Genomic DNA, 25104 nt, shown 5'->3' with positions numbered 1-25104 from the left:
ATTTTGAATAACAATACTGAAACATCTTTTGCTAATATTTTTGGCTCTGATGTCATTCATTATTATAACACGAGGCTGGTTGATGATATTAGGATGCCAATAATATGCTCAGCGCGTTCGGAATTCTCTTTTTCTGTCAAGGGGCCCCAAAAATTGGTCTGAAGTGTTGTTACCCCTCACACTTTTGAAAATAATATTAATTAAATGTTTTACTTCATATATGGTCGTTAGTGGTGCTCTTCAGTTCATGTTTTTTTTTTACGTTTGCATGGTTTTAGGTAAATTTACAGGTTGTGATGTTTTTTTCATCCTCTTTTGAATAGTTTATGTATTTCTCAAGCTCATTAGGATTACAATAGTTATATAACCGAATGTGTTTGTCCATGTTAACTTTTTTTTATTTATTTTTTTCCTTTTTGTCTCTTCGCTGCTTTATATAGGAATTTATTGCGTATTTTAGCCGCGCCGGCGGCCTAGAGCTTAATGTCTAATCATTTTCATATATTTTGTTTATTGTTTCCTATTTTAATTGAGTGATAAATTCTGTAAGTCCTTTCTTTACTGGCAAAGCGAGTATATTGATTTCGACACCCCAGGGATTTGAACAGCAAAAATCATTCTAATGTTCTGAATGCGTTAACACCCATTAGCTGACAAGAGAGGCCCACTAGCCCAAGACTGACCGCTAGATGATTATTTTTGTCTCGGCAATGTTCCATTAATATCCAACATAGCGGTTACAGTCATAGTCAGTGATCCAAGGCTCGCTATCGTTCAAAAAAGGGAAGGGGTGGCTCACATCAGCTGCAGTTGATTTGAGGGTAGATTCTAGGGTAATCGGGGATGCTTGCAATGATCATCGGGGTGCACAAGCTCGCACGCGTTGAGAAATTGTTCACTTTAACCTATAAAGTCACATTTGGTATTTGGCAAGGCTGTAGTGGTTTCTATTTTTTTACACTGTAGAACAAACTAAAAGCTTCATAAAAGTGATATATGATAGATCTCGAGGAAGTGTACTTTTATGTAACATTTTTAGTGTTTCCCCACAACCTTTATTTTTTTAGTCAACCCCTATTCAATTGGGAGAACAAGTTTTTTTTAAATATACTTTTTCTTAGTTTTTTTTTCGGTTTTCTGAAATTAATGCCTACATAAGTATATTTTTTTATGCTTTATTTGAATTCTGTTCGTAATTACGAGTCAAACCATGTGCCTCTTTTCCAAAAAAAAATTAATTCTTGAGCAACTATTTATTTTTTCTAAATAACGTCATAGCTTTCAGAAATTAGCCTACAATGATCGAATTTGTTTTAATTTAGTTTAGCTGTTAAAAAAAATAAAAACGAATCAAACTGCACATCATTCGAACCGTCAGAATATCTTTTACACGCTGTTAATAAAAACAAAGTCGATACTTGAAAGAATATATAATCGTTTGAACAAGAAAATCAACCCCCCCCCCCAAAAAAAAAAATTATAAATAGTGGCGTTTTACTCGAAATATTTTCAATAAAACCTATAATTTTTATCTTGCCAAACGATATATCACTCTTTTTTTAATCAAATCATGTACTTACATTTTATACATCTAATATTTTTAACCAGGAAAAAAACAAGAGATTCCTCGTTCTTTGATCGCATGCGCGACTTTGGTATCCATAGCAATAAAAAAAACTGAAGATCTTACAAATCGGGTTTTAGTTGCATAAAGTAGCGAAAGTTACAACATAAAAGGAAAGGATTTAGAAAATTTATCTGATCAAGCTATAGGTAAGGATTCCGGCAACAATGGAGGCAGTTGTTGCCGGAATCCGTTGTTGCGGTTGTGTCAGTTGTCTTGCGTACACCATGTTTTCTAGCCTAGCAATGTAGTTTCATTGTTGTGTTTTCATTCTCGGGTTTTCATTCTTGTGTTACAAATGTTGTGTTTTCTTCTGACATTCAGTTTGTTCCGTTTCCCGTTTCCTTCTGACCGAGGGGTTCAACAACTTGGGACTGATTTACATTCTGTGTCTAAATTAATCCAGATTTAATATCGGATTTTTACTTTTATTGCACATTTTTGTGATGAATTCTGATTTTTAACGATGATTTGTTTTTTCTACAGGCTGCTCATCAACGTCTCCTGCAGACTTCGGAAGAACTGTTGATGTGACTGGAGCGTCGAGCGGAAGTTTTGGGAGGATTCCACGGAAAAGAACCCGACAGATGGTAACCGACAACCCTCTTGGCACTCAAGCTAGTGAACATACCTGGAAGGTTAAAATCCCCAGGAAAATGCAACCTTGTGACTGCTTCCTTCCTTTGTTTGTTTGAAAATAGTTACAAGACTCCGATGCCATTCTCGGTGCCGAACCTGAACCTCTGCTGGACGCTTTACAGGTTGTGTCCTACGAAACTTCTTGAAGTAGAATTTGAAAAACCAACTCCCAGTTGGAAAGCCTTCAACACAAGAATCGTTCCTTTACGGTGTAGCAAAACCACCGTAGGTTACTTGCCCTTGCTTCCTTATCCACCAACATCCTGTGAAGTTGTAGCGTCTGCCATTAACATCTGTCAAAACATAGCAGCGAAGCTTGGAAACAAGTAGAAAGTCATCAGTCAGGATCTAGCTGTTTATGAAATAAGCTATGGCCTTCGAAAGCCCCAGCCCGAAAAATTCTCTAATCTAGTTCTCTTATTGGGCGTTTTTAACAAGCTCTTGAACTATTTGACAGCGGTTGGATCTCCCATGGAGGGAACAGGACTAAAAGAAGTTATTGTTGCGGCAGAGATTCTCAGGGAAGGTACTGCGAATAAGGTCCTTTCAGGAGAGAAAATGTACCAGCACTCCATGCTCACTTCCAGGTCTACGAAGGAAAGAACGCACTCTGGTGGGAGGCATTTGAGAACTGGCTTGCTGCTTCGTTTTAGTGTCTTCTACAGTCGAGAAACTTCGAATCCTGATTGATGCAATTGAACGCTTCAAAAGTGAAACTAGTTCTTAAGCATCTAAACAGACAGGAGATGCGTTCGACAACATTGCTCCACTTTTCTTGAAGTACAACGAGTCCAGACCCACCATAAGGAATCATAGCCTCTGGATCAACTATTTAGATCTTATCCGTACCGGAAACGATTATCTTTATGCTGAAAGAGCTGCGGAATAGGGATCACACTTAAACGCCTCAAAATAGATGATTCCAGTTTTCTTCGCATCTGGAAACCATAAATACGCCGCAGCTGCACTTAACTACCTAGAAGAAATGCTATGCCTGCCTCAAAAAGCACCAAAAGTTCACAGAGTTTGTAATGGCCCATTTATTGTTAGTAATACAACCAAGTCATTTTGCAGCATTGCATGCGATCTGGCTTTAGAGTCGACTGTGAATCTGGACATCAAAGGTCATCGAGGAGTTTCTGGTATCGTTGGTGCGAAAACAAATGAAAATGCCAGGGATCTATATCTGGCTACTCTCCCCTTTCTTGCAGCAGTCACCATAACACTGAAACCAAACCTGAATATGGATGACGAGGCAATGAAGCATCATTAAGATACCATTGCGTTTACGAGTTTGACAATAAAAGGCAGAAATCGGGATATGGACTTGGTAGAGTTGTTCGGAAACCCATTCAAGACGACGAGAACAGAGCTGCACAACTTTATGACAGGGGATACAGCTCCAGAAGCCTTGGCTAATAGTCTGCCTAACTTCAGAGAAATTGGCTTCGAAGCCATGAGCCCATATCTCGAAGGGACATCCACGAAAGTAAAAGTTGGTATAGTACAAACTTTCGCCTCTGTTGCCAAAAAAGGAAAAAAGAAAGAGTCACAAAAAAAAATATTTTGGGGAAACTGAGCTGCTTAAAAGAGCTCTGCGTCTTTCAAATTCAACACAAACCCGTGATGACTACTCGTTCAACCTCAAAGAAGCATCTGGCTGTCGAGAAAGAAGAGGGGATCCTAGAGAAAATATTTCTAACCCGTTTACTTCCTCCAGCAAAGTTGCAACACTCTGGGACGGGATTCTCAGTAGTCGCTGAGCCAAAGGTCGACTCTTGAAAGTTCTTTTCGAGGTTTGGGAGTACAAAATTTCGACCCCACTGATGGTTCACCTCGCTGGAGGTTTCGAGATTCAACATAGAGCTGTTACCGTTACGCCCCATGGAAGCTCTGTTGATGACGATCTCTCATCTTGCCATGAGGAAGCAGACACTCGAGTGCTATACCACACAGCAGTTGCCGCAAGACGCAAGTGCACACTTGTGATAATACAAACCAACGATACTGATATCGTCTTACTAGCTGCATACTAATCCCAGTATCTTGCTAGTCTCACCCTCAAGCAGCTCTGGGTTAAGTTTCCGTCCTACTGCATACCTATTCATACGGCAGCACAAAAGCTAGGAGTAATATTTTGCAACGCCTTGCCACTTGTCCACAGCTAGAGTGGATGTGACACCACAAGCCTTCTGTATGGAATTGGAAAGGTCCGCTTTTTTCGAGCTCCGAAGTCTTCAGAAACTTTGTTGAGGTTTTTTTAGGTGATGAAGTTCGAGCGCTTGCAGAGAAGCCATCATCTGTGCAAAGTGATGGTTTAGTCAATGTGTGTAAGCAGCTTGTGATTACAGTGTATGGCAGAAGTGTGACTAACTTCAATAGTCTGAATGATCTTCGAGCAAATTTGTACCCAAGATTGGAGGATTTGCGGCGTTTACCGCCAACTGATATCTCATTTCTGCTTAATTTGAAAAGGTGCATGTTCCAGTCACCGATTTGGATCCAAAGCCACATGCCCTGTATTAATTTACTTCAGGCTACCGACATAGGCTGAAGAATTAAAGACCACGAACTGAAGCTAGAAGTAGTTTCTGCGATGCCGCGTAGTCTAGTATCGCTCTCTTTTTGCAATTGTGGCAAAACAAGGAGCGGCTCACACTACAAATGCTCCAAAATAGGTTTCTGTGACCACGCATGCAAGTGTGGAGCGGACCCCCGAAAATGCCTACTTTCCGATGTGAATCAGAACGAGTCCAAAGATGAAGAAGAAAAGGGATTTGAGCCACCAGTTCAGTTTTAATATTTGATTTTTTATTTGTTCTGATACTGAACTGCTAATGCAGTCGTCTAAACCTTACTTTCAGCTGATCATGACAGTTACCCTCTACTGCATCAGTGGCCATTGACCCAATCTAACCGATTGGAACATTGGCCCCTGCTATGTTGGGATTTAAAGAAAATAATAACTTAAATCAGCCTTAGTCACCTCTGTACCACACGTTCACACGGCTTCGCCACCTTGAGACTCGTTTACGAGCCTACGTAAGCCAGATTGTATCTACTACTACAGAAAAAATTAAGAGTTGCTCAAGAATGAAGATTTTTTGGAAAAAAGGCACATGGTTTGACTCGTAATGACGAGCAGAATTCCAATAAAGCATAAAAAATATACCAAATTCGCGCATGCGATCCCAGAACGAGGCATCTGTTCTTTTTTTTTCTGGTTAAAAATATTAGTTGTATAGAATGTAAATACATGATTTGATTCAAAAAAGAGCGATCTATCGTTTGGTGAAATAAAAATTATAGGTTGTTATGAAAATATTTCGAGTAAAACGCCACTATTCAGAAAATTTTCTTTTCTGGGGGGGAAATTTTCTTGTTCAAACGCTTATTCTTGCAGATTCGAGTCTCGACTTCGTTTTTATTAACAACGTGTAAAGGACATTCTGACGGTTCGAATGATGGGTAGTTTAATTCGTTTTCCTTATTTTTTAACAGCTAAAAAAAAAACAAAAAAACTTGGTCATTGTAGGCTAGTTTCTAGCTATGACGTTATTTAGAAAAAATAAATAGTTGCTCAAGAATTACGACTTTTTTAAAAAAAGGCACACGGTTTGACTCGTAATGACGAGAAAAATTAAAATAAAGCATAAAAAATATACTTATGTACGCAAGAATTTCAGAAAAACCCAAAAAACTAAGAAAAATCATATTTAAAAACCTTGTTTCCAAAACTAAATAGGGGTTAACAAAAAAACAATAAAGGCTGTGGGGGAAAACTAAAAATACTAGGTGAAAAAATTCGTTCTTAGGATTCAGAATATGTCAAGTTTATAAAGTTTACCGTTTATTTTACCGTGAAAAAAAAAAGCCTTTATAGGCTAAAATGACTATGTTCTACACGCGTGCGAACTTGTGTACCCCGATATTCGTTATAAGTGCCCCCGATTACCCTAGAATCAACCCTCAAATCAACTGCAGCGAATGTGAGCCACCCCTTGAAAGATAACGGTCCCTGGATCACTGACTATGACGTTTCCTAAATATTTGAAAAAATCCTTCCATCGAACCGAAACGTGCTGCTTTTGGGAGAATACACACTTACATTTTAATTAAAGCAGCAAAAAAGTCTAATAATGGCCACCAAAAACAACAGAATGCTTGTCTTCACCAACTTATTATGAAGGCTTTGAATTGTTATAATGTTAATACGTGTTGCCAAAACAATGCAATCATCAAGGAAAGATTCCAGAGGGTATAAAAATATGTGCCTGAAAGAGGAAAAATACCCGAAAGGGTGAAACGGAACCTTCTTAGGTTTTTGCCTCAATTGCCTCTCCTCCGGTCTCCCTTGCCCCAAAGAAAACTGAAGTGACGTGACAGCATTGACAATACTTTTCTTCAACTTGAAGAAAGTCTAATGCAATAGTCTCATAAGAACTGGGACAACATATTTTTTCTTCAATCTTGTAAGCTACTCCTCTCAGAACACAATCTCCTTCATTTTAGACCTTGACCTACGCAGTAAACCACGCACCCTCTCTACACATCAGGGCATCCAAATACTCGTTGTAGCTCATTTGTCCCTAAATTCCATCGTATTACCATTACCACTTCACGGACAAACTGTCACCTTATTTTTAAGCTACACGATCAGGTTTCTTTTACTTAGCTAGTGTTTTCTGATACAACCACACATATCAAGATAAATACTGTTAATTGTGTTAGCGTCATTTGCTTCCATCTTTTGTAATATCAGTCGATATCAGGACATTTCAAAGACTGCTATACAAAAAAGAATAGTATGCTAAAATTTATAAATTTTTTCCCTGAGCGTTTTTGCCAGGAGACGCCAGTATGGCATCTCCATTTTTTTTTTTTTTTTTTTTTTTTTACATATAAAATTATTTACCACAAGCACTACTAAAAAAACAACAACAAGACAATCAAACAGTTCGTGGTAATGAACTGTAAGTAAGGAGCGATGGGGCTCAATAGTAACCGAAACTCTTAAGAAACAGAGTCTTGATAACAATAGATATATTTAAAGAATAGAATTTTGATGCTCATACAAAATATACAAAATTCATCAAGTTTAATGTTACCAATCAAAATTTACGAGCCCAAGAATATTTGCCAAATTTTCGAAAAAAGAGGGAAACACCCCCACAACATGGAGTGATCTTAATGAAAGTCAGACCATCAGATTCAGCTTATCATAGAACCCAACTATAGAAGTTTCATGCTCCTATATACAAAAATGTGGAATTTTGCATTTTTTGCCAGAAGAAAGTCACAGACGCAATTTTATTATTTTTTTTTTTCAGGGGCGATCGTATCGAACCAGTGATCCTAGAGGATCAGGAGAGGGTTCATTTGATCGGAAATCAAAAGTTCTAGTGCCCTTTTTAAGTGACCAAAAATATTGGAGGACAGCTATCCCCCTTCCACGCCTCTTTTTTCCCCAAAGTCACATGATTTGACTTTTGAGATAGCCATTTTGTTTACCATAGTCAAAGGATCTAGTAATTATGTCTTTGATGACTTGACCTCCCACAGTTTCCAGGAAAGTGCTGCAAGCTATGAACTTTTCCCATTGTTCACGTACAGTATTGGTTATGGGGAAGTATACAGATATTTTTAGGGGGGGTCTGGTGGGAGGGGGGATTACGTGCGAGAATCTTTCCATGGAGGGGGAGCCGGATTTCCAGGCTATTTAAAAAACGATCAGAAATTAAATAAAAAAAGTTTTTTCGACTGAAAGTAAGGAGCAATATTAAAACTTAAAACGAATAGAAATTATTACGTATATGAAGGGGCTGCCCCCACCTCAATACCTCAATCTTTACGCTGAAGTTTTTATGTAAAACTTCTAAAATGGCTTATTATCCCAATAGTTATTCTTAAATAATTGGAACAAAAAGTCAAACCAAGCGTGAAGAGCGAGGTATTGAGGAGGGGGCAATCCCCTCATATGGTCGACGTAATAATTTTTGTTAATTAACAATGAGTTAACATCTATTAAACTAATGGATTTCAAGCTATTGGGCTTTTCTGTAGCAATTTTGCTTACGATTTTACTTTGCTTAAAATATCATCATGGGAAGAACATGGATTCGATTCCTAGTCGAATAGAGGTTTGCCGAAAGGGACTTTTGGGATCACGTCAAGGTTGAAACCCGGATTTATTTAAAAACACGCCTTTTCGTTTAGAATAAACCATTTACCCAAAATCTTTTGAAAACCGGTCCAATGGCAAAAACCAGACTTAAAGCCCGATCACCTTAAAATTGTTCAATGAAAACGGATCTTTTAGATAGCACTTCCTCCTGGCGGGCCTGATTTAAGTAACTTACCAGAGTTTTCCCAGTCCAATCAAAATCTCCGTCGTCAACGTAGCCTTTCTTTTCAAAAAGATTTCTAAAAAGTTTCCTCAGGTAGTCATAATCTGGCGCTTCAAAAAAATCCAGTCGTCGAACGTATCGTAAATATAATGCCATCTCTTCTGCAAGGAAACAATTTATTAAAAATCCCTGCCATTATGGCAAAAAAAAGACTAGTTTATCAAGTAAAATTCCCGTCAACATTTGAGGTAAAGCTTATAAATATAAAGAGGATATAGAATCCCTACTAAAAAAAATTCTACAAAATTGGAGCAGAAAACTTGACTAGCTTATAACTACACAACTGAGGAAGTGTCAAAGTTCTATGTTATTTATGTAATTGGTAAGTATCTATAGCACCCAACCAATATTTAACCCAAAAATAATCACTTGATGTTAGACAGCGGTTAACTGAAGCGAATATTTCCCTGGGGTGTATTTTTTTTTACCTTATGTCCTTTGGGTTGGGGTTTGAGTCCTGGTGTCACTGATTATTTGATTTGGAAGGAGGGTCAGTTGAGTGACTGCTAGTCAGAGTCAAGCTTAGTCAACCCAGCTCGAAACGTATATCTTGTGAAATCTGGGAAGAATAAACAGGAGAAGTGTGTAAAAGCACAGGATGGTTGGCCCCCAACACCCCTTTGCACTTTTCAGCTCAAAGGGCCATGAAACGGAGTTTATAGATAGGAGCTTGAAACCTTCACATTAAGATTCTTTTGTAAGTTGGATCTAATGGTGTTATTTTCATTACGAATACTTGTCTTTTCGGAGGTGCCTTACCATTTTTCAAAAATCAGGTGAATTTCATCAGCCTTGTGGCGTTTGATGTGTACCATTAAATAGAACGATCCTTAGGCTTTTAGAATCAGCATAAAATAAAATCTTTCCATTCATTAAATGTTATCAAAATTACTTTTTTTTAGAGTTTTGGTTACCATTGTAACTTGAATTTTATATTTGAGGAAAGAGGCCGAAAATGATTTCTCGGGTCCTCAAAAAAGAGTATACGCTACGGTTTTTTTTCGTTTTATATGCACTTGAAAATTGTTAGTCTTGTTTCAAATGCGAACTTTTACTTCTAGATTTAAGTTCATTTGTCCATCATAATAGCTTCTAATGAAAGAAGCGTCCAAGAATAATCAAATAATTTCTTTCAATATTTAGGTAAAACCATGGTAAATGACACTCTCCTAAATGACATCCACCGAAACAAGACTATTTTATTAATTCAACCATGATTGGTTCTGGACCCCCTTTTTTGAAGCTTTAGGTTAACAACTACTTCTTTTTAATTCATTTTACCGTAATATTAGACTGAATTTCAATATTTTTACAATCTCAGTGAGTTTCAATTAAGCCATGTGGTTTTGATACCACGGGACAATTATTCTTGTTTTTCCCCAACTGAAACCTTAGAAACTCCTTGTGGATTTCTTCCAAGAGACGGGACTTGACGTTTTTTTTTTTTTTTTTTTTTATACTAACGAAGATTCGGAAAAAAAATATAAATTTTAGCTATAGGTCTATTTAATTGCAAGAACTAGAGGGTCTTTATAATATAATTACGCAATAAGAAACCACACTAGTAAGTGTACCTACTACTGAACCTAATCATAGGCAACATAATAGCGCTTCCTAAGCAGAGCCGTATGGCTTTTCTGTAACTGAAGCCTCGTTTAACTTAACCCCATTCAACTTAACTAATTTAACTCAGCCCCCGTTCTCAACAGCCATGCAACTCAACCCTTATGGTAACTCGACCCCAGTTAACTGCTTCCTCTTTAAATTAGTGATATAACTAAAAATTGTAGCTCACCTGTTATATGGAAAATCATGAAAGTTGAAAGTTGACTCGAATGAAATGTTTTTACTCATTAGTAATTCCTATGTAAGTATTTTTTTTGCTGCTTTATGCTGCTTTAATACAATACTGCCCACTCCCTTCTAAAAAATAAAAAAATTAACCTTCTGTCTCATATTTGAAATTAGCAAAACCTTTCATGCCCATGGCTTGAATACACTTGAATTCGTGTTTGCAGCAATAGCTGTAACTTCGATTCGAGTTGAATGATTTTCTGGACATAATAATTGCTACCGTTACATTTGAAAAGAGCATTGTATGGTAAATCTTAACTATACGTTCATCTTCCACTTAGCGAATTAACTGAAACTTCAACAAATTCACCGCCAAAACCTAAAAAGGATGATTTCACTTAAAGTTTAAACCTAGTAAAATTATTAAATAACAGATCTGACCTTAATTTTGATGGGAGTTGAGTAGCACGGAAGTTAAGTTACACTTACACCATGTATTACGTATCTTTTATTTCATTTCCCCAGGCCACTTCGTTGAAAATTTGGAGGGAACTCATTCGAATAGGAAGCTGAAATTCTAGTGCCGTTTCTAAGAGGCACAAGTGACCTTTAGTTCCCAAAGAATCCAATATAAATTTTGAGATAGCAATTTTGCTCACAATTGTCAAAAATTTCAAAAACTACACCCCTAGGGATAACATGACCCCGCAGACCCTTTGACAAAGGCTACAAAAATTAGAGTTATACGTAGTTTATATACAGGTTTCATTGTTGGCAAGGGGGGCATGTTTGATCCTAGGTGTCCAAAAAGGCTTAGGTTATTAAGGTAAAGGTTTCAGGAAATATTGTACTAAATCAAATGACACAATGTGCATCCAGAATCTCAAAAGGGCTTATCTGTAACATCTCATATATCGGCTTAGGGAATGGCTTAATAATAGGAACGGCTTAGGGTATTAAGTTGAAACATCCCGGGCATGTTGAGGGGAATGTTGAACTAAATCAAAAGCTACTCTATACATCAAAATTGTCAAAAGGACGTACCTGCAATATCTACAGAACGACTAAGGGTGCTGGACCAAAATCAACTCGATTTTAAATTTTGATCTGGGGGATCTAAGGTACCTTATTGAGGACAACAAATGTTTGAAGAAAAATGTGGCTGTATCGAGTCTTAGTGCAAAATGTATACATGTATAATGCATGTATATATATATATATATATATATATATATATATATATATATATATATATATATATATATATATATATATATATATATATATATATATATATATATAAAGAAACAAATATTTAAAAACAAAATAAAACTGAATAAGATTCTTATAATGAAAGTGCCGATAAATACACGCCTATATTCAAGGCTGTAACATGATGAGGGTATGGATGACTTCAGTTCTATAGAAGGCTAAAAGTTAGGGAGAGTTTCAGTCCATTTATCTGAATAGTATCACCCCTACCAGTACATCTAAAGTTCTATTCTAAAATTACTATTAAAATTTGTTGCAAAATTTTATCCAAAATATAAATAGCAAGCCAAAATTTTATTCTTAAGTAAAAAACAAAACAAAAAAAACGAAAAAACCATACAAATGCTCCGTTTATTAACCAATAAAAAGACAGTGCCGACTAAAACGAACAGAAATGAAGTTAAAAAGCTTTTTATTGAAGCTAAATAAACAGCCAAATTAAACCAAAAAAAGCAGATATAAAGTCAAATAATAATTCAAGCTAAAAACCGAAAGAAATCACTAGCAATGAATAAACTTCAAACGAGCAGAAATCGCCACTAAGAGGAGTGAGTATAAAGCCTTCTAAAGCCACTGTGAGTATAAAGCCTTCTAAAGCTCTTTCGTAGCATTTCGTAGCATAATAAATCCAGAATTGCTGAGACTTCCAGGACTGACCATTAATATACATTTAACACTCCGTCTATTTTTCATTAGTTATTTTCAGTAATCTTGGTTATTTTTTCTTTTTTTGATGTTACGGCAAAAATAAACACACCGCCGGAAATAAAGATTCTTTTTAGTAAAGAGTAAATGACGTTTGTTCGTGGTAAATTCTGTTGGTTTTAACCTTAACTTGATTTTAAATTCTAATTTCTTGATCTGTCTACAATTAGCCATATCTTAATGCAACCTATACAACCTACTGCAAAATACTTGATAACTTCAATTCACTCGGTCACTCCAACGGACTCTTCAACGGACTCGGTCGAGGCCGAAGGCCTCGACCGAGTCCGTTGATTTTGAATTGAAGTTATCAATTATTTTGCAGTAGGTTGCATCAAGATATGGCTAAGAGAGAAAAGCCAAGACAGATAGTCCAAGTAATTGAGAGGCAAATGTTTAAATGGCTGGGGCAAGGGTAAATGGCGGGAGTATGCATGACTTCGGGGGGGGGGAGGGGGGGGTTAGTGGCTTCGATTAATTCCAAGATGCGACTTCAATTCCACGAATTCTCAAAGGTAGGACTTATAAAAGTCAAGGCATCAGTCCCTCGGACTCATTTAATTTAAAATCAAGTTAAGAGCAACATTACAACTCCAGGCACACATAAAATATCCTGTATATAGAGAGGGCACTGAGCCACCTGATCTGTACAATGAAATTTAAGCGGTGCTAAACTGAATTAATTTTAGAGTGCATTAAATATAACCAGTCAAAGCAAATGCAGATAAAGAAACTCCACAATTCTCAAGGCATTGCAAAAAAAAAAAAAAACTTTTTATGACACTTCTCTTGTGTCAAAGCATTAGTTCTTGAAGTATTAACAGAAAAAAAATAAGGCACTTCCCTACAAGCCAGACACTTCCCTACAAGCCAAGCTACCCTTGAAGATAATTCTTTTTCAACCTTTCTGATTAAATAATTACCTTGAAACTTTGCCAAGATTCCATATGTTCCCCGAGGGGCCTCGTTTCCCTACAATCTCCTTCAACTATTAAGAGGAGAAGTAGAGCTCACGATTATATATTATATATATATATATATATATATATATATATATATATATATATATATATATATATATATATATATATATATATATATATATATATCTCGATTTATTCATACGAAATCCCAATTGGGTCATGGTGATATACACAAAACAAGCGAAAAAATACAGCAACAAAACATAGACTGAAAATACACTAAAACTGATTGTTTAAGAAAATCATCACGATGCCTCATGCCTTCCCGGACGAACTTTCCAATATTATTTATTTTTAAATAGCACCTACTTCTCAAAATTTCCAAAATCCAATCTCCCTACAAAATATTTTCAACTCCCTACATTCCCCTAAAACATGGCACAAAGACCCATCCATATCTCGACACAGGTAAACTCCAAGGAGCATCCCTCAGTCTATACCTCTCTTAATACTGCCTAAGTTCTCTAGGAGGCATAAAATTCCCTCTAGCCTTGTAGCAGCTAACCTAGATATAGTCCCTATACCATCCCTCCTATACCCTTCCCCTTATTCCAGCAATTACCTAGCCCTCCACGGTGTAATCTATTCTTACCCTGATTTGGCCACGAATCCTTCCTCCCATCTTGAAGCATCAATAAAAATGCTTGTTTAACTAGCCTTTTATCATCTATCGATAACATACCATTTCAATATTTAACCATACTATTTAACCTACTCTGTCTCATACACTTTATTCCTATATCCCATCTCAGCACTAACCCATTAAACTTATTATCAAGGCCTAACATACGCTTAAAAAACCTCAACTGCATTCTTTCTAAATTTATCCCACTATCAAACCCCCAAAACTCCGCCCCATAATGCAACGCCGATGTAACCCTAGCATTAAAAATACTTTAGCTGTCACAATTAATGTGACAGTTCTCCAGACTCCAGAAAAAAAACTCGCCAGAAAAGAAGTTTTTTGAAGAAGAGTAAAGACCAGCAGAAAAAAGTCAAAAATAGTTCAAATTTAAATCAAACAGAAATCACAATTAATGAACAAATAAGACCCAAAATGAACAGGAATTAGAATTTAAAATCCCTTTCCCTAATTTCCTTAATATTACTTTTACTTAACATTCCTAATAGTTTATTTCCTTACTTTGTACCATATTAAGATGTTTCTACCATTTCCAATCTGCTTTTGGCCCTTATAATCCATCTATGCGGTTATCTGAATAGCTTTCAAAAAGCCTTGTAGTGATACCTTATTTTTTTGCAGTTAGAATCTTTTCGAGAAAAAAAAAACCTGACTTACCTGGATAGCTTTCACAAAGAGTTTCAATAGGTGTTGCCCGCTTTGTATCACCAATTTTCTGATATCTTTCTTTAAGGGTGTCAGCTTTGAGCCCTTGCCAAGGAAGGCTTCCGCGAAGAAAATACATAAACATGTGTCCTAATGCTTCGAGATCATCCCTTCGACTTTGTTCTACAGAAATAGAGTAGACTAATGGTTGTTTCAAAGGATATAGCAACACAGTGACAAAAGGAAAGAAAACAAGAAAGAGAGAGAGAGAGAGAGAGAGAGAGAGAGAGAGAGAGAGAGAGAGAGAGAGAGAGAGAGAGAGAGAGAGAGAGAGAGAGAGAGAGAGAGACTTTAACCAGATTACTAGCTAATACGGACGAGATAAACACGATATCGAGATTGAGGAAAGGGCTAACATTAGCTCAAAATTTTCAGATTTCGATTTTCTATTGTTGTAGATACTTTGGACCAAGAGGAATCCAATGGGCTAATAAAATAAACTGCCGCACCAATTGCCATTTCTTGTTGACATTAAATAAAAAAAAACAAGTTTTTTTTAACTGAAAGTAAGGAGCGACATTAAAACTTAAAACGAACAGAAATTATTCCGTATATGAAAGGGACTGTCCCCTCCTCAATATCTCGCTCTTTACGCTAAAGCTTTTTATTGTTTAAAAAAATAAAGTTTTGTGACAGATTCAAACTTCAGCGTAAAGAGCGAGGTATTGAGGAGGGGACATCCCTTTTTACATGTTGAATCATTTTTGTTTATTTTAAGTTTCAATATCGCTCTCAGTTAAAAAAAAAACTTGATTTTTTATTTAATTTCCGGACATTCTTTAATTAAGGCAATTGTTATTTGGGGTAATTATACGTGAGCATTTAAAACAAAATTTGTATATTAATTTTACTTTTTGGCTAAATGGCTTTCTCGAAATTTTGTTCTGACGTAACTTATGTAACGAACTTCTATATTCGTATGTTTTATTACGTATATTAGGGAGTTTACCCCCTAGTCAATACCTTGCTCTTTACGCTAAAGTTCGAATTTTGTTCGAATCCCAAACCACTGAAACACAAAGACCGATTAATTAGAATAGATAGCTTTTTTGAAAGTACTAAAAAAAACTTTAGCGAAAAGGGCGAGGTATTGACTAGGGGGTGAACCCCCCTCATATACCTAATAATTTCTGTTTGTTTTAAGTTTTAATGTTGCTCCTTACTTTCAGTTGAAAAAACTAGTTTTTTTATTTAATTTCTGATCGTTTTTTAAATAATGCTGGGAAATCCGGCACCCCCTTCATAGAAATGTCCCTTCCCCCAAGGAAACATCCTCTATGGAAGGATACTCCCCGTAACCCCCTCCTCCGACACCCCCCCATCAGAAAAAAAATCCCTCCTGAAACGTCTTTATACTTCCCATTAACAAATACTATATATAAATAATGGGCAAAGTTCATAAATTCCAGCCCTTCCCCCGGGAACTGTGGGGGATTAAGTCATCCTCAAAGACATATTTATTAGATTTTCGACTATGCTGAACAAAATGGCCTATCTCAGAATTTTGATTGGGTGACTTTGGGAAAAAAATGAGCGTGGGAGGGGGCCAAGTTGCCCTCCAATTTTTTTGGTCACTTAAAAAGGGCACTGGAACTTTTGATTCCCGTTAAAATGAGCCCTCTTAAGATATTCTAGGATTACTGGATCGATACGATCACCCCTGGAAAAAAAACAACAAACAAATAACCACGCATCCGTGATCTTTGTTCTGACAAAAAATACAAAATTCCACATTTTTGCAGATAGGATCTTGAAACTTCTACAGTTGGGTTTTTTGATACGCTGAATCCGATCGTATGATTTTCATTTAAGTTCTATGACTTTTAGGGGGTGTTTCCCCCTTTTTTCGAAAACAAGGCAAATTTTCTCAGGCGCGTAATTTTGATGGGTAAAAAACTTATATATTTGAAATCAGCATTAAAATCTGTTTTTAGATTCTGATATAGCATACGAATTTAATTTTTTTTATATATATCTAAACCTTACTTTTAACGCGTTTAAGCGACAAAAACAAGCAAAAATTAAAGTATAAAATTCAATGTGATCTCATTTTCGTACCAATTAAATATAAAAAAACAAGGTTTTTTTACGGATCGTAAGTAGCAACACTAAAACTTAAAACAAACAGAAAAGAATCCGTATATGAGGGGGGCTGCCTCCTTCTCAGCCCTCTGCTCTTTATACTAAAGTTTTATTGTGCTTTAAAAACGTCCCTCATTCAATTTCAACGGTTCGTGTGTTTGAGCAGTCGTTTTTAAAGAACTGGGGCAAAAAGTCAAAGTTTAGTGTAAAGGTTTTTCTGCTTAAGAATTAAAATTTAGGATTGTGACTAAAATTTTGGGCAAAATTTGAATATTTGGTCAAATTTTTCGATGAACAGTAGTTTTGTTGAATAAGTTCTTAATAATATATTTACAAAATAATTTCCAGTGGACGTCGAGGGGAATTATTGTTCATAATGATAGAAATTCTGGATGACTTTTCATCTTATACACGGCTGAAGCCACCGCCCCCCTAAAATACAGTCCTGTGATGTTCAAGTACAATACATGCATATTTTTAAGTACATCGAAACATTGCATTAGAATAGGAAAAAAAATTACTATTTAAAATTGCTGAAATCACAGCTTCTGGTTGTACCTGCCACCTCACATCCCCAAATAGATTCCCTGGCAAGTCTTGCTATGCCCCAATTCAGCCCTGATTTTTTAAATGAATTAAAAGAAGAAGTAGTACAAATAGTTTGCAGATCAACGAAAGCAAAACCAAAATCGTAAGATTTAATCCGCTGAAACGAGATCTTGTTTTTCCAACTTCCTGGTTTCCGCTTGTACCATCAGTTACAGTCCTGGGAGTTAATTTCAGTACCGATTGCTCATTTAGTGCTCATGTTCTAGGGCTAGTCCAGAAAGGCAACTGTGCACTACGTTCTATGATTTCAATGCACCGCTTGGGCTTCCCAGTAAATAAGCTGAAAACGACATATTTGGCATACATACGTCCCATATTAGAATATGAACGTCCCGTTTGGGGGCCTCAGATTCATAATATTGAATATCTAAGTGATGATTCGGAGGAAGTCCAAAGAAGAGCAGTTAAAACCATCCTTGGAGAAAAATTTGTAGATTATAAGTCTGCTCTTGAGTCTTTAAAGATTGAAACTCTTAGAGATCTTAGGTTTCAGTTGATAATGCGTTTCGGGCAATTTCTCCTTGCTAGCCCCAAGCACCGACATTTGCTACCCCCTGCTGCCAACTAGTGCCAGTGCCTTGCAGAACTAATCGATTTAACAATTCATTCGTGCCGTTTTTTTTACCAGCCTATAACAAAATGACTTAGGCCTAGGTTTGTAAAGTCCCTTCGAAAGTCCCACGGTATTAAAAATTGTATTTCTTCTTATATTTATATCTTTGACATTAAAAACCAAACTTCCAGTTTAGCTCTTGGTTTAAAATGTAGCTTTAATAGGAGGTTGATTTATATATTATTTGATTTGTATATAATTAGCCCATTATTATTTTTCTTCTTTTTTAGTGTAAAGTCGTTTTATTTGTATTTCATAAGTACTGACTTAAAATTCCTAAAGATCGCCTTTATCCATTATGCACATTTTTAAAAATTAAGACTTATTTATCCTAGGACACATTCATTACCCAAGAGAAGGGGTAAAACAAAAGCCAGTCAAAAACAAACTTGGAAGTTTTTATACAGTTCCAGTCTTGGGTGTTAAATTCAAAGCAAAGTGTGAACTGAAACAAATTGACATCAACACGTTTTAAAATTTTATGAAAAAAAGTTAAGCAATAACTGTAGTCAATGCAATCCTAGCAGAAGTTCAAGCCGTATCGGATTTTTTTTTTTTTTATCCATGTCTGGCTTGGCTTTTTTTTTATCTGTCTTGGCTTTTCTCTGTCTACAATTAGCCATGTCTTGATGCAACCTATGCAACCTACTGCAAAATACTTGATAATTTCAATTCAAGCCATCAAGTATTGAAGTTATTACGTATTTTGCAGTAGGTTGCATTAAGACATGGCTAATTTAGCCATGTCTTAATGCAACCTATGCAACCTACTGCAAAATACTTAATAACTTCAATACTTGATGGCTTGAATTGAAGTTATCAAGTATTTTGCAGTAGGTTGCATAGGTTGCATCAAGACATGGCTAATTAGCCATGACAGAGAAAAGCCAAGACAGATAGTCCAAGACAGATTAGATCTAAGTGATTTATCAGAGGGATAATGGGATGATTGTAAGTATTTAAACCCAGTATCCTATGTTAAAATATGACATCTAAATTCAAAGAGGAAAGACCATTTTAAACTAAAACCACTGAAGTAAAAAAAAAAGAAATAACCCGACATCCTGCACAATGCATACACTACAAGAACACCAGAGGACTGGTAAATAAGATGAAAAGTATTAAAATATGAGGAAAGAGAAAAGTTGACAGTTATGATGTTACTTCAATTTTTATCAGCATTCCTTTAACAAGGAATCGGGGAAACTTGAGAGGAAAATATTTCCAGGGAAGAATGGACGACACATTTGGGCAATCCTGTTCTAGTTGAGCTTAGCTACTCAAATATATCTATTTTCATATTTTACTTTGAGAGAAAGGAATTAATTGGGGACCAAATTGGGACAAAAGGACGAAATTGGGTACCATTACCGCCTGAGGTCACCATTACGGCCTGTCCTTAGTTATACAATATTGAAAACAACATTATCTAGATATATCAATAATCTGAACAAGATTTGAGATCTTCCGAGCCATCTTCCTACCTAGGAAGAGTAACAAGTTTGGCCACTTTTGTAGATAGTGACTACGCTAGCAACTTCCAATGCTTTAGGGGCCCTGTCATCAAATCCATGTCAAGGACATGGAAAACAATCAGGGAATCTAGTTCCTTTATATCTTTATCCTGACTTGAAAGTAGATTCAGAATTAAGCTATCAACAGCGGTTTTAATCTAAGACATAATTCTTCCTACCACAACCTTCCGACGAAAAAATGTGTCAAGGCTTATTATTCTAGAAGGAACCGTCTTGCACCAAAAATATACATTTAAAGACCCAACACCAACGTTTGCCTTGAGCTACATTATACAAGGTGTTACAAAGGTCTTCAGAAGAAAACACTGGAAGTTTTTCTTCTCTTATCAAATAACTATTTTTCCCATTTTATATAGAGGGAGAGATGAAAATCATAATAACAACAACTACGTGTATATGAAATTTCCGGTAGCTATGGCAAATCGTGGATAAGTTACAATAGAGGACACTTACAGCACAAATTGAAAGTACACGGGTACCTTAGTGAAATACGCTTTGAATTTAAAAACTATCTCTAAATTTTTATGAGATGCATTTGTTAGAAAAAAGGCGATGGGGTAGTTCCCGGTCCATACCTTTTGCCTCTTAAAAAGGGAATTAGAACTTTGATTTTCAATCGAATCAGCCCTCTTCGAAGTTTATACGACCACCCCTTCCATATGAAACGCGAAAAGAGTAAAAAGAGAAAAGAGGTGTCAGAGGAGAAGGGTTGCCCTTCAATCACTTATACTTATTAAACAGAACACAGCGTTGCCTATTGAAAAGCCATAAGGCTTCAATGTTTTTTCCCCAGAGGCACTTCATATGTAACAGGGTGGTTGTTAGGGCGTATGTTGAGCTAATCCAAAGACATTAGGCTATATGACACTAAATTCTGATTCTAGAGATAAGTTTGTTTGTCAGCTATCTGAATACTCTGCAAATCTAAATACCTACCAAAATAACTACTAGTTTAAGGCTTATTTGGAATAATAAGCCTTATTATAAGCCAGAGGTATTCCTCAAAAAAGAAAAAGTCAATATAAGACAGCTAAAGCTTCCAGCAAAATTATGATTAAACCTAGATTCAACTTTGGATTTTGTTTCGTTCATAATATTGCTTTCAACTTGATTTGTATTAATGGTTTTTATCCTTTTTTTCTTGCAACTGATTCAATTCGAACAACCATGACTATGGTCGTCAAAAATTATCACTTTACAGGACAGGACAATAAATGTCAAAATTTTCTGCAATAAAAAGGGAGGTATTACCCCGCAGCACCATTATTCAGGGTTAGTCTGAGAAAGTTGCCAAACACCTGAGTTGTCAAACACCTTTGGTCCTCAGTTTTATAGATTATGAGAAAGCGTTCGAATCTGTTGATAGAAGAGCTTTAGCAGAGGTATTATCCTTGTATGGTATGCCAGACAAATACATTAAAGTGATTAGTGCTATGTACGAGAATAACACTGCTGCAGTTAAGGTAGGAAATGAGTTTAGCAGCTGGTTTTGTAATAAATCAGGAGTTAAGCAACGTTGTGTTCTATCCCCCTTTACATGGATTATTTTGATGGATTTTGTCTTAAGGAGCACAGGAAAGACAATGGGAGACCACGGAATCAAATGGAGAGGAAAAAGTCTCCTGGATTTAGATTATGCTGATGATTTAAGCATCCTAGACGAAAGTGTGAGCAAAATAAATGAACATTTAGAGGTTTCGCGAGTTCAGAGTGCTAGAATAGGTTTGAAAATTAAGTTAAGAAGACTTTGTTAAGAAAAGCGGATGAAGATTTGCTAGATGTTTTCCAGATAAATTGCTTAAGGATTGTTCTGGGTACAATCCTAAGTCACTATGGCTAGAAATAAGTGAAGATTAAAAGATGACGTTAGGTCATCTGCTTCACTTACCTTAGTAGTATTATTAGTAAAGATGGTGGGAGCAGTGAAGATGTTAAAAGTAGAATAGCCACGGCTCAGGGTGTTTTTCACAATTAAAAAAAAGTTTGGAAGAATTGGGAGATAAGTCTGCTAACCAAGATTAGACTATTAAAAGCTACAGTGATGACAGTAGTCAAATATGGCTCTGAAGTAAGAGCGCTCCGAAAAGCGGATGAAGATTTTCTAGATGTTTTCCAGAGAAATTGCTAAAGAATTGTTCTGGGTACCCGGCTGACCGACCGTGTTTCAAACAATAGGCTATACGAAAAATATGGTTCAATACCGCTCTCTAGGGCTATAATGAAAGAATGGTTGAGGTGGTTAGGGCACGTTGTGCGGATGAAGGATGAAAGATAGACGAAGATTGTTCTCTTTGGTCAACCGTCTAGGGCTAAACGGAAAGCAGGTCGTCCTCGTCTTGGGTGGGAGGACGTCAGAAAGAAAGATTTAAAGGAAATGGGAACTTCGTGGGCGGATGTAAAAAGTGAGGCTTTAAATAGATTGGGATGGAGGAAGAGCGTGCGTAGCTGTGTTGGCCTCAGGTGGCTTGGTGCTGCGGTGAGTTGTTAGAAGTAGTAGTAGTCTAAGAAAGAAGATGAGGTATTAATCCCCCCCCTGCTCCTATACTTCTTTCTATATTTATATGAAGGATCATGGAGAATTAGACAATTTGGGCGCTGAAATGCGGTTTTCTTAGCCATCTGGCCACCGTTCCTTCGAAGTAGCTAATCGTCCGTTCTCCGCGAACGTGTCTGTATGACAAGCAAGAACTGGAGGGGGTTTACTCAACCAAGACAAGACAGTTTACTGATCAAAAATGCTGACTTAGAGAACTAAGGTCAGAATTCTGTGTTTTAGTAGAAAAGATTTAGTTACTTAGGTGGGAAAGATAAAATTACTCTTTTTCGTCTATTTTGATACTGAATGATAATCAACATTGCCTTATACTAAAGGTGAACAAAAACATCATTCTTCTTTACATATAAATATCTAAGAACGTTTTATATTGGACTCATAAATTCATTTGTTCCAACGGAAAAAATGACTTACCCCTTCCTAAGTGAGTGTTGATAGACATATATCGTGCTGTCCCCGTCAGACTCTTGTGTTCCCTATATGGAATATGTTTGTTTGTTACTATATCAATATATTCTTTTGCTAATCCAAAATCTGCAATAGAAAAGAAACTTAGGGCAGAGACAGATACAATGTAATGAATTGCACATAGAAAAAAAGACCCCGATCCCCCTTCCCCTCCAAAAAAGATTATTTTTTTTTTAAAGTTGCTTGGATCGCTCAAGGGATACTTTGACCAAGTCTACAAAACAGCAGAGAAAATTTAAAATAAACATTCATTCCATATTTTGATGTTAATGCACCAGTAATCTGAGGAAAAAATGTTCAGGGTTTCCAAGTTTGTTCATGAGCTTGGTCCCTGAATATGGAGGATATTATTAGCTTATTTTAGCAGGAAGCTGAGGGAAAAATTAAATAATATTCAATGGCAAAAATGTTTTGTCTTTTTTTATTTCTTCCTTAGTTTTTTGAAATATCCTAGTGAAGAAGCAAATGTAGATGTCTTAAACTGTTTAAAGTTAAAACTTAAACAAATGTAAAAAGGAGACTTAATCTGTGTGCTTATCCAGTGCAACAAACATGTGAGAATATCCAGCGAATGCTTATGGAATTACCGATTTTCAAGAGTTTAGGTAATTACCTACGAGATTAACCGATTTCTATTGAAAAACATAAAACCATAAACAATTACACTAAATCAATAATGGTCAACATGAACAGTTACTTGAGCAACAGGGTGACCGCAAATACGGCCGGTTCACTCCCATTTTATAACTACAGAGAAAGAGAAATCAATCTTTTCCTCTTTTCCTGACGATGGAAATGGAAAACAGGGGGTCCATTAGCATTTCAAAACCTTAAAACAAACTTAAATGACACTATCTATTTAAGAATACAATTTATTCTAATTGCTGAAAAAAAGACAAGTTTAGGCTATTAGCATAGTTCATATCTTCTTTGATTTGAAAATTTTATTCAGGAATCACACTTAAAGTAAAAGTTGAAGATGACGAGCCTCCCTGTATTTTAAAAACAAATATAAATTTGGTACATTTCCTTCGCCATTTCAATCTCTACGTAATAGAAAAAAAGAAGTTGAACAAGTGCCATAAAAGGCTCAAATTTTTAGTGATATGGCTCCATGAAGGATAAGAATGAAAAACAAAAAGGAGACCATAAATACAGAGAAGAGAGAGCAGAGGAAAAAGAAAGCTAAATAAAAGTGTAGCCCAAAAGTGAAAATTTTGATTTTTTCTACAACCCAGTTCCAATCGTACATACGGGGGAACTGGGAGGCGAAACCTTTTCTTCTAAGAATGTTTGGGAAGATCCACTCTTAAAGAATGATAAAAAAAAATGGACCAATTTTTTTTTTAGTGATTTAACGTATAACCTCTCTGATCCAAGTTCAAAGCAACGGTTAGTTCATCATTTAGAGATTTATCAGAGCCAAGCATCTAGCAAAGTCTATTGTAGCGAGCCATAAGGCTTCAATGTATTTTTTTCCTAGAACCCCTTCATATAGAAGGTGTGGTCGCAAAAACTTTAGAGGAGGGTCATTCAATTGGAAAATGAAAGGTCTGGTACCCTTTTTAAGAGTAAAAAGTCCTCTGAGGGCAACCAGCCCCCTCCCATGCCCGATTTAGTTACCCTCCCCCAAACAAATACGATCGAATTTTGAGTTACATTTTTGTTCAAAATAGTCTAAAGGTTAAATGATTATGTCTCCGGGGATGATATGAACCCCATAGCCCCTGGGGCAAGGCAGAAACTGTCGGAAAATGTTGAGAGGGATGTTGAACAAACAAAAACACACTACATGGATGTTGGTTGTCAAAAGGGCGTGTCAACAATATTTCAGGAACGGCTGAAGGCGTTCAGTTGAAACTTTAAGGGCATATTAAGGAAGATGTTAAAATGTGATTAGAGACCAGCACTATCTATCCGCCCTTTTAGATGCTCCCCACAACACTGATGTAATTTTTGAGATAGCCGTTTTGTTCAAAATAGTCAGGTTTTAAAATATGCAATTCCACATTGTTTACATATAAGATCTACTATTGGAAAAGAAGGAATGTTTGATCATGTGTGTGTCCAAAGAGCCTGGGGGCATTAAGGCAAGATTTCGAGTGATGTTGCAAGGGAAAATGAATTTAATAAAGGAAACTACGTGCATCCAGGTTATCAAAATAGCGTATCTTTAATATCTTAGGAATATCTAAGGGTATTAACTTGAAACTTTCAGGACTACAACTACCACTACTACTTTGACTACTACCTAGGACTGTGACTACTTGCAGAGGCAATCGCCATTGCGACCACTTGCACCTGTGACTGCAATTTACAACTACTTTCGACTGTGACTACTTGCGACTGAGACTAAGACTACTTGCGATTCCAACTATGGCTACTTGGAACTACGACTACTTTCGATTATGAAAACTTGCAACTGCGACTACGACTGCAAATACTTGCGACTGCAGCTACTTGTGACTACG

At 36.4% G+C, this 25104-nt stretch overlaps 1 protein-coding gene across 2 annotated transcripts in view; it reads right to left on the bottom strand.

Moving 5' to 3' along the window:
• gish (casein kinase I gish) overlaps window positions 1-25104 on the bottom strand; it is a 156404-nt gene that overhangs the window by 34955 nt on the left and 96345 nt on the right. For both annotated transcript variants that reach the window (XM_089094620.1, XM_089094621.1), the window contains exons 6-8: window positions 22580-22699; window positions 14725-14895; window positions 8623-8771 (exon numbers count right to left, since the gene is read on the bottom strand). In XM_089094620.1, the coding sequence (XP_088950746.1) occupies window positions 8623-8771; window positions 14725-14895; window positions 22580-22699 (440 nt within the window). The remainder of the gene's footprint in view (window positions 1-8622; window positions 8772-14724; window positions 14896-22579; window positions 22700-25104) is intronic.

Source organism: Artemia sp. Qi Xiang Cuo, chromosome 9 (assembly GCF_049724085.1).
Source record: "Artemia sp. Qi Xiang Cuo chromosome 9, ASM4972408v1, whole genome shotgun sequence".
Classification (NCBI taxonomy): domain Eukaryota; kingdom Metazoa; phylum Arthropoda; class Branchiopoda; order Anostraca; family Artemiidae; genus Artemia; species Artemia sp. Qi Xiang Cuo.
Note: the sequence above shows the minus strand (reverse complement) of the source record. Positions and strands in the feature narration are given on the sequence as shown.